This window comes from Marmota flaviventris, chromosome 13 (assembly GCF_047511675.1).
Source record: "Marmota flaviventris isolate mMarFla1 chromosome 13, mMarFla1.hap1, whole genome shotgun sequence".
Lineage (NCBI taxonomy): Eukaryota > Metazoa > Chordata > Mammalia > Rodentia > Sciuridae > Marmota > Marmota flaviventris.
The window spans coordinates 101197464-101207372 of NC_092510.1; the positions used below are offsets into that span (position 1 = coordinate 101197464).

General features: G+C 58.1%; 1 protein-coding gene across 1 annotated transcript; it reads right to left on the minus strand.

Annotated features, from left to right (window-relative positions):
• Positions 1-294: 294 nt before the first annotated feature.
• On the minus strand, positions 295-9468 carry Gbgt1 (globoside alpha-1,3-N-acetylgalactosaminyltransferase 1 (FORS blood group)). The gene is made up of 8 exons (XM_027942485.2): positions 9396-9468; positions 9124-9247; positions 8267-8473; positions 7651-7716; positions 2868-2918; positions 2759-2794; positions 2172-2306; positions 295-979 (listed from the first exon to the last, which is right to left on the minus strand). Exons 3-8 carry the CDS (start codon positions 8335-8337, stop codon positions 295-297), a joined length of 1044 nt encoding a protein of 347 aa, XP_027798286.2. The 5' UTR covers positions 8338-8473; positions 9124-9247; positions 9396-9468.
• Positions 9469-9909: the final 441 nt, after the last annotated feature.

Below are 9909 nucleotides of genomic sequence, written 5' to 3' on the forward strand. Positions count from 1 at the left end.
GGCGGAGACGCCAGGGCCTGCCTGCCTGAAGGTGCACCTGCTAGACGAGGCAAGCTGCGGGGCCCCATCTCTCTAACCTCTTGTCTTCCCCTCTGATGATCCCTGTGCCCGATCACTGCACCTTCAGGGGTGCGCTGCCCTAGGACGTGGACAGCGCCTCCCTCACCCCTTCTCAGCTGGAATCTCCTGGTAGCTGGAGGTAGGCAGGACAGCCTGCTTCCCATCTAATACTTGGACAGGGGCAGGTGGCTGCAGGGCTTTGGGTCCCCATTCATGGTGGCCCCAGCTCTGCTGTCAGCTCCTCAACCAGCTGGTGTCCTTGTTCACTGTAGAAAAGTGGATCAGCTTTAGGCTGGGCGGCTGGGGCTTCCTGTCATCCCAGATGTACTCCGGGGACAGCACCTTGGATGGCTTGTGTGAGATAAAGTGGCGGTTCAGGTGGCTCTCCTCTTGCCAGGTGGCCATGATGCCATTGGCTTTGTCTGTCAGGATGGCCATATGGCAGACCCTGGTAAATTTATATACACTGGCCACTCGCCCCCCAAAGACTGCCCCACCATAATAGAAGTCCCCCTCGCTGTTGGCCACAAAGGCAGTGGAGGCTCTCCTCCGCTCATAGGGGAACTGCTGGTGGGAGGCAGTGAAGTAGCCTGGGTGAATGGCAGCCACAAGGTCCCCCAAGGTCTCAGGACCCCACAGGTTCCTGAACACCATGTCTACATCAAGGCAGAAGAGGTAGTCTACCTCCCGGTGTGCCCTCTTGGCTATGTGCAGGCTGATGGTCTCCATTCGGCGTGTGGAAATCTCCTCCCAGTGAGAGTGGCGCCTGATGGGGATGATGCTGAGTAGCCGGCCAGCGCCCAGCGGGACCCTGGGAATGGCTGCAGGGTCGTGGGTGAAGATGTAGTAGTGCACGCGGTAGCCATGCATGAAGAACTCCTCGGCCGAGTCCAGGAAGTGCTGGACAAAGCGGGTGTACCTGGTGGCGACAATCCTGCCATCCACTGCTGCCCTTCAGGGCCACTGCCTGGTCCCCACCATGTGCTGGCATCATGCGGGCCACAGGGTTTGGGCTGTCAGGCTGGGGTCCACTTGCTGGCTGCCTCCCTCCCGCTGTCACTCAGGTGACCCTGGGCTCTCGTCTGTCAAGTGCCCACAATCCTACTTCAGCTGAGCATTCCCGACCTGAAAACCCAACTGCAGAGCCTTATTTTTTAATTTTTTTTTTTTGGTACCGGAGATTAAACCCAGGGTGCTTTACTACTGAGCCGCATCCCCAGCCCTTTTTATTTTTTACTTTGATACAGGGTCTTGCTAAATTGCTGCGAGCCTTGCTGTTTGAACTCTTTTTTTTTTTTTTAAAGAGAGAGTGTGAGACCGAGAGGGAGATTTTTTTTTTTTTTAAGAGAGAGAATTTTTTAATATTTATTTTTTAGTTCTTGGCGGACACAACATCTTTGTATGTGGTGCTGAGGATTGAACTCGGGCCGCATGCATGCCAGGCGAGCACACTACCGCTTGAGCCACATCCCCAGCCCGCTGTTTGAACTCTTGATCCTCCTGCCTCAGCCTTCTGAGCCACTGGGATCACAGGCAGGTGCCACCGTGACTGGTTAAACACACTGACTTTCTTTGTGCACTTACTATAAGTGCCAATGTTCTCGGAGAGTCTCGTGATGTTCTCATAGATGCCTACGGGAATGCCCATCTTATAGGCGGCACCACTGAGGCTAAGCTGGAAGAAAGGAGCCGAGAAGCAAGTAGGTGGCAGAGGGAAGGGAACGTGGGTGGTGGATGCTGGGTACAAGGAGCGGGCGTGGGTGGCCTGACCCCGCAGGGGCCATTCATCATCTGGTCTGTGCCTTAGACCTCGGGCCCCATCGGGGTCCCAGGTGGTAGCTCCTAAAGGAAGGGCCAGGTAGAGTCAAGAAGAGGAGAGCGGGCAGGGCCGAGGCCAGGACAGGGAGGCCGGCGCCTCCTGCTGCTCCACCTGGGCTGGTCCGCCTCACCTTCCATGCCAGGCCCCGCCTTGCCCCAGCAAGCCCACCCCGTCACCCTTCGCCCTGCACCTTCCTCGGCCTGGCACCTGTGCCCTACAGGGCCTGCCTTCCCCTGCACTGGGAGCTCCCGTGGCTCAGGGAGACCCACCCGCCCACTCACCCCCCACTCACTTCCCCACGGCAGACACGGTGACTCCGATGGTCAGGTTCAGCGGCTGGTAGATGAGCTGCAGCGACTCTGGGTTGAAGGTTCCCTCGGAGACAGTGGGCGCCAACCAGGGCGTGAGTGTCAGCAGCTCCGTGGGCCTGGTGGCAGGGGAGGGGCCAGTGCTGAGGGCCTCCCTGGGTGGAAGCCTTGGCCACGTCCTGACCCGCCTCTTAGGCTGTGTTACCGGGGGCAACCCCGTGCCTGCCTCTGGGTCTCAGGTTCCCCATGTGGAAAGTGGGGTGGCACCAGCTACCTCACAGCAGGACAGGGAGGACCGGAGCTGGCACCAGCGTGGAGCACGTCTAGAGGAGCCAGGTGTGACCCCATGGGCTGGTATCATCTGCCCCTCCAGCCTCCTGTGGGGCAGGTGCTACTGTGATCCCCTGCACAGGGGAAGCTCCGCGCCATTGGCTAACCTGCCCGAGGTCATGCAGCCAGTGACAGGACTGGGTCCCAGGCCACCCAGACATGAGCACCTCCACCAACTTACGAATCAGTGCTGTCACCCGCCCCCGCCCCCGCCGATGCCAGGTCTCTCTGTGCCTCCTACCTCTGCTCCAGCAGCTTGGGCTGAGGGTACAGAGGCCTGCAACCAAGAAGGGCCAGTGTGAGGGGAGGCAGCCCCCCTGGGGCGGGAAGGGGAAATGACAATCTCTTACTGTGCCACAGGCCGGAGGGGCTCCTCCCCCTTGTGGTGCAGCTTCAGGTTGCTGTGCAGAGGTGAGAGAGAGAGAGAGAGAACACGCCGTTAGTTCCTGGCAGGAGGGGGCCTGGGCTGGGCCGACTCCTGCTGACCTCCCCACAGCTTCATTTTGGGCTCCTAGGGTGCGGCCTGCCCAGGGCCAGAGGGAGCAAGCACTAAATTGCCTAGTCTGGCCTCACGCTTCCTGTCCTCCTTCCCTAGCCTCCATAGTAGCTGGGGTTATGGATATGCACCACTGCCTCCTGACCTCAGGTGGTTTTATATAAAGGAATTCGCCCTGGGTAACCCGGTGGGCCTAGTCACGTTAGTCGAAGGACCTCAAGGACATAACTGAGGAAAAAGATGTGTGGCCTTGGACCGCAGGGTTGGCTCCTGCCAGTGAGTCCAGCCTGCCCGGAGGGCCCTCGCCAGCACAGGTGCCCATTCTGCGTCTCCGTGGCTGGCTGGCTCATTTCTCCCTGGCTGAGACTTGCACCTTTCCTCATCTGTGGAACAGGAGCCATCCTGACCCAAGTGGCTGTGTGAACAGGAGCCATCCATCAAACAGGAGGAAGGACGTGCCCAGCATTGGCCAGCACTCAAAGAGGGCAGTTGTCCTGGCCACTTCAGTGTCCACTAGCTTCAACAAAGGTCATACTGAGTGCAGAAATAACAGGAGGTGGCAGGGCTGCAGGCCAGGCCCTGGGCTTGGTGCCAGCAGACTGAAGGGCCTGGGCCAGACCCTGACTCCACGGGCTCTTGTCCCTCCTCTGCCTGCCACAGGGAGTGGGCTAAGGCTCAGAGAGGTTAGAGGCCTGCCCCAGGCTGCCCAGCAAGCAGTGGTGGTAGAATCGGCTCAAAGAAGCCGGGTAGACAGCCAGGAGGCGGTCCCAAGGGTCAGGGACCAGAGACGGCTCACATAAGAGGATGGCTGCAGCCTCCTTGAGTTCTCCCACCCCTAGTCTGGGGCTTCCTTTCATGTGGCAAAACATACAAACGTGACATTTGCCATTTTAACCATTCTTAAGCATACAGTTCGGGGCTGGGGGTGTGGCTCGAGCGGTAGCGCGCTCGCCTGGCATGCGTGCGGCCCGGGTTCGATCCTCAGCACCACATACAAACAAAGATGTTGTGTCTGCTAAACTAAAAAAATAAATATTAAAAAATTCTCTCTCTCTCTCTTTAAAAAAAAAAAAAGCATACAGTTCAGTGGCACTAAGCACGCCCATGTCGTGGTGCCACCCAAAGGCACATGTGTTGAGGGCTTGGTCCGCAGTGCAGCCGTGTTGAGGGGGGGCTCTCAGGAGGGATCGGGACCCTGCAGGCTTGACCTCTCTGTAGATGAGTCCCTCGGTAGGTTCGTGGCTCATGGCGTTACTGGCAGGTGGTAGAAACCGGCAGGTGGGCCCAGTGGAGGGAAAGTCCCTGGTGTGCCCTGGAGGGGCATTTCTTGTCCCCACCGTCTCTGTTCTCTCTGCTCACTGGCTCCCGTGAAGCGAGCACCTCTGGTCTGCCACGTCCTTCTGCCATGAGGTCCTGCCACACCACAGGCCCAGAGACAGCGCGGCCATCGACCATGGACCAAAACCTCTGAACCCCGGAGCAGAATAAAGGCTCCTCCTTTGAGGACTTTCCTCGGGCACTTTTGTCCCAGCAACAAAAAGCCGACTGATAGGACTGCTCTGTGTGTCTAGAATGTTCCCTTCACCCCAGACAGAAACGTGGCACCTGTTAACAGTAGCTCCCTATGGCCCTGTCCCCAGGAAAAGGACCACCGTGTCGCTGGTGACCGTTGTCTAACTCTGCTTCCTGAATCTGACTACCACAGGGACCTCTTTTAGGTGGACCCACAGTCCTCGTCCTTTTGCGATTGGTCTCTACTTGTTATTTTCTTGGTCGTGGGGATGAACCCAGGAGCACCCTACCATTGAGCTACAGCCCCAGCACTTTTAAAATTTCATTTTGAGACAGGGTCTTGCCAGGTTGCTGGCGACTAAAACACTCAAGGTCACTCCAAGGGATCTGGGCTGTGGGAAATGACCGCACAAGAGACAGAAATACGTTTTTCTTTGGGGGGGGGGTCCTGTGACGGCTCCTCTGACCTTAAGGGTCCGCAGAGAGAGAAAAAGAGAGAGAGCGCGTGCATGCAAGAGCATGAGAGCGAACAGGCTCTGACCCCTTTTATTGAGGAGAAGCTATTCAAATAAGGCAAGGGGTCAGGTTTCAGGGGGCTGAGTCTATCCTCAAGATGTCCACTAGCAGGTTGATTGACATGTAGAAGGACTACACCCAAGGACAGAGTAAAAGAAGGGGACACACAAAAGGCGTCTCCATGGAACATTCTATCCCAAACAGGGCAAGGGGTAATATTACAAAGGAACAGGGGAGCACAGCTCCACCCATGGGGCAGGCAGGCCTATGCACGAAGACACTGTCACACGAAAGATCGGGGCTATCGTCTGGGTTCCCTAGGCAACCAGATCACAGAGTGACACACTGCCACACCACTCAGAAGGGGAGACAGACACAGTCACGTGCTAGTCGGCCTGCCACACGGTCTCACTTAGTTGCCCAGGCTGGCCTCAATTTTGGGATCCTCCTGCCTCAACCTCCTGAAAAGCTGGCAATCCAGGCGTGTGCCACTGTGTCCAGCTGAGTCTCTCTTCTTGAACTGATGAATTTCCAAATTCAGCTCATCTATTTGGACCTCTGCCCTCGTTTTTTACAACAGCACTTCAGGTCTCTTCTCTCCACAAGTACAAACAGGCACCAGCCACGCTGCGGCCTCAGAACATAAAAGCTGGGTCTGGAGGGTGCAGCTCAGTGGCGGGGCATCTGCTTGGCATGAGTGAGGCCCTGGGTTCCACCACCCAGCACCAAAACAAAACAACAAAAACAAAACCCAAAACCAAAACAGAAAAACCCCAAACACTTCATATTTCTAAACCTCTGAAGGTAGTAAATGGAAAGTGAAGGAATCCAAAGGAAGAAAGAACTAAAACAGACACAGGTTTTCAACTTCAGTCTATCACAGAACCATCCAACAGAACCAAGAGGCACCCTGGAAGAAAGCCAAGGCTGAGGTGGTGCACGACAGACGCGACCAGGACAGACACGGGACCAGGACACAAGAGGAAATGCAAGTGACACCGTGGGGGGAAGGGGCCTTGTGGGTGGTCAGGGGAGTGGAGCTTAAACCAGAGAGGGCACGGCCACCTCCAGAATCAGCAAGGTGGCTCTCTTTTTCTCCCCAGCACTAGTGGGGGTGTGGTAGAGGGTGGGTTCCCTGGGTACTGCCCAGGCTGAGCTGCTGCTCAGGAATGTGTGTGATGTGCTGTGGTCCTTCCGGAAACCAGCTGCGGAGAGGGATCGAGAGCCCATCCGTACCTGCTGGCCTGGGGGGGGGGGACGTCCAGGAGCCACCTTCATGGAGGCGTGGGGGCCGTGCCCACAGCTGCTCACCACGGACCCACAGGTCACGGGGAAACAAGTGCCCAACAGCTGGTGGGAAAGGAAGAGAGGCTCCCAGCCCCTGGGTGGCATAAAATGACAGTGACCAAGAGCAGCAGGGACACACACTGGAAGTCAGTGCTGGGAAGAGGTGGAAACACCATCCCAGCTGCGCTCGCTAGACAGCAAGCCTTTGCTTCAGCACCGTGGGATGGAGCCGTTCAGGTGGACAGTGGGAGGGGCTTCGTAGGCAGGGTGGGGCAGGACGGGTGGGTGGGTGGCTCCCCTTTTCTTCTGTCTTTTCTGTTTCCCAGCTTCCCAGCTGCTAGGGCTGGACACTGAGTGTGAGTGTGAGTGTTGAAGTGTGATCCCTGTTGAGAGGCAGGAAGAGGCTGGACACTGAGTCCATCGTGGCGTTCAGCAGTGGCCTCAGGGAGGCCATCAGGGTTGTGTAAGGTGATCAGGGTGGGGCCCCGCGAGGGCATCTGCTGGCTTTACAAGGGGGAGAGAGACCAGGAGGTGCACACACACGTGCACTCCCTGTCTCTCGCCACGGTCCTCCTGTGCTGTCTGGGAACTCTGTCCACAGGAAGGCTGTGACCTGATGCAGCCCTTTGCCCTTGGACTAGAACCCTGAGCCAACATAAGCCTCTTCTTTTTAACTGGCCAGCCTGTGGAGGTGTGTAATTAGCAACAGAAGTGACCATGGACCACGGCCCTAATTTACTACAGTCTGTGTTTATAACAGTGCAACCTGCCTTGCTGCTCACTGGCTGACCATCCAGATGTGTGACTTCCTGTGGCTGTAGAGTCAAAAGCCCCCAGGGCCCAGATGCCCCTTTGAGTTGTCCCAACCCATTTGTTCACTCTTAGCTGTCAAAAAGGCAGAGTCGCCAAATGAGGAAGGTGTCAGTCAAATGTCAGTTTGTTCCTGAAGTCCACATGGAACACATTGAGTGAAAGGCCGTGTCCTGAGAGCACTGTCTACTGGCCACCTGCTCTGCACCAGGGCAACGCCAGGCTACACATCCAGGTTCTGTGTGGCCCAGGAGGGGACCCTCACCCATCCCATTTTAGAGCTGTGCAGCCTATATAAGGCCAAAGCACACAGGGCACAAAGATGCGCCAACTCAAGTGGCCATCTCGCGCCACATCTGTGGCAGCCCGAACATCCCTAGACACCATAGCAGTTCAGCAGAACACAAGCTTAGGACCCAGGAAACTGCAGACAACATGCCCCTAAAATCACTTGTGTCTCTCGAAATGTGAGCAGCCCCCAGGGGCCCCAATTCTCACAGCCCCATACTTACAAGATCTCTGGGCAGGGGAGGTAGTAGGGCACATAGGAGACGGGCGGCCAGTTCCTGACATAGGCCCTGGGAAGGAAAGACACCTGTTGACTCAGGCTGACACCCACGTGGTGCACGTTACTGGAAGTGAAGAACACCAATGGTGCATTTGGGGGATCCCCTGTCATTCTAGAGCCTGGTGGTCTTTAGGACAAGGCCTCCTAGAATTCCCCGTGGACACCGAAGGGCCCTGATGTAGCTATTTGCTCACCCATAGCAATTTATTCCTGGGGCATGCATGGGCTTGACCAGTTGCCCACAAAGCAGTGGGGTGAGGCGCAGCCCCAGGAGCTTCTCAGAAGGGTACTGGGGTTCGTGAACTTGGGAGCATGAATAGGAGCTGCTCACCAACACGAGTAGAAGGATGGTGTAGGCAGAGCAGACTTCAGGACAAAGGTGGGAGGACCGTACAAGGCAAAATTCAGAAGCTGAAACTAATTAGGTCTGGCTGGGGCTGGGGCTGGGCCTGGGGGAGAGGTGCCAGAAGAGGTTGGTGGAACCTGGAAGACCTTAAGGTGGTCAAAGTTTGGGGTTGAGGTGCAGAGGCAGGGAGGGTGGGGTCCATGGGGCAACTTACCACAGGGCCCAGAGGCTTGTGCCGGCCAGCAGGCAGAGCCCCAGGCCCAGGGTTGGTCTCCGGCGGAGCATGGCTGAGTGCTGCACCAGAGCCTTGCCACCTTCAGAGACCGCTGGCTCCTTGGCCAAACAGTCCCTTTCCTCCCAGGGCAGTCAGGCTCTGAGCCTGCCTCTTGGCAGTCCTGAGATGCTGAGGTCCCCAAAACACCTGCAAAGGAATGCTGTTTATTCCAGGGCAGGGCACCCACTTCTGCACCTCTCTCTGTGACGTCCTTCCCAGCAATGCAGACCCTAGGCCTCTCCTCCTTCAGGTCACTGCAGAGGCGGACAGGTGGCAGGCACTCAGTGCTTAGCTGGAGCTGTGGCTGGGGCAGCTCTGGTGTCTCGCTCCCTCCCTGCGGCCTAGAAGAACAGAGGCCGGTCCTCCCAGGGGCTGGCACGCTGAGGCGGGGCTTAGCGGATTCTCCGTGGAAACCGCAACTGGAACCAAGCCCGGCGCCAGAATAGCAGGGACACACCTAGTCCCCTAGGGTGCGCGGCAGGCAGCTGGGAAATTCCTGGGGAAGGAATTTCCTTCGGGAGGAGCGGGGCGACTAGGTTTTCCAGGGGACCACTGGGAGGCGCTTCCGCCCTCACTGGCTTGGTGACCTCAGACAGCCTCAGGGTTCTCTGCTAAAGGGGTTGGGAACAGCACGCACCACCGGTGGGCATGTGCGGGAATGGCTGTAAAGCGCTCCGCTGCGGTGGATCAAGGTCAGACATCCCGGGGTCAGGGTTCTGGGGTTTTGGCCTCTGCTCATCGAGGGTCTCTGGCAATCCTGCTCCCCCTCTTTCGCTCTGGGGCCTCCGTTTCCCCACCTGGGCTTCAGCAAGCAGCATCCTCCAAGCCCTCGCTTCCACTGCTGGGCCCAGGACTCAGGGCCTCTCCTCTCGCCTGGAGTGCAGACCCCGGAGGCTGGGGCCGAGGCGCGCACCTGCAGGTCTGCCGGCCAGAAGGGCTCAAGGTTCGGACTTCCCTCCGCTCACGCGCGGCGCGGTAGGGTAGGGCAGGTGGGAGCGCAACTGTCCCCGAGGGGTGCAGACTCACTCCTTGAGGCCGCACCAGTTGTAGGATGGACGCAGGGACGTACCTCTGTCCGGAACCAAGGAGTCGGCTCCGTGCACCTAGCAGCGCGCAAGCCGGGTGCGCGGTCTCTGGCTTGGGGTGGTCTCTGGGCTGGGGCGGATAAGTCCCTGGGGGTGGAAGCCGCGCGCCCCGCCCTCCAAACGGCAGCAGGCGGGTCGCCCTGACTCCACCCCCGCGCCCCGCCCCCCCGCCCCCCCCATCGCAGGCGGGTCGGCTCCGGTGTCCAGCTGGCAAGGTCTGAGCCCCGCAATCTGGGCTGTGGCGTCATCTCGGAGAATGGGACTCCGCCTGGGAGGCAGCAGGGTGCGGGACCAGAGCATGAGGTAGGAAGGAAAGCATAAGGGTGGGTGGCTAACGGGAAGGGAGCACGAAACGGGAACTCTAAAGACGCTCCCAGAGCGCCTTCTTCAGTACCCCAGAAGTTCTCAGCCCCGGCTCCTGTGCCAGTCCAGGTGATTGCATCACGCACTGTGCTTACACGAAATGTTTCTTATAGAGTAGATAAACCAAGGTGGGGG

Bases quoted from the DNA above. Each gene is read 5' to 3' on its own strand.
- Gbgt1 (XM_027942485.2), bottom strand. From the start codon at position 8,337: ATGCTCCGCCGGAGACCAACCCTGGGCCTGGGGCTCTGCCTGCTGGCC. The intron at 7,717-8,266 runs GTAAGTTGCCCC...TTTCCTTCCCAG, and splicing joins ACAAGCCTCTGGGCCCTGTG to GGCCTATGTCAGGAACTGGC. The intron at 980-2,171 runs GTGAGTGGGGGG...TGTCGCCACCAG, and splicing joins ACCGTGTCTGCCGTGGGGAA to GTACACCCGCTTTGTCCAGC.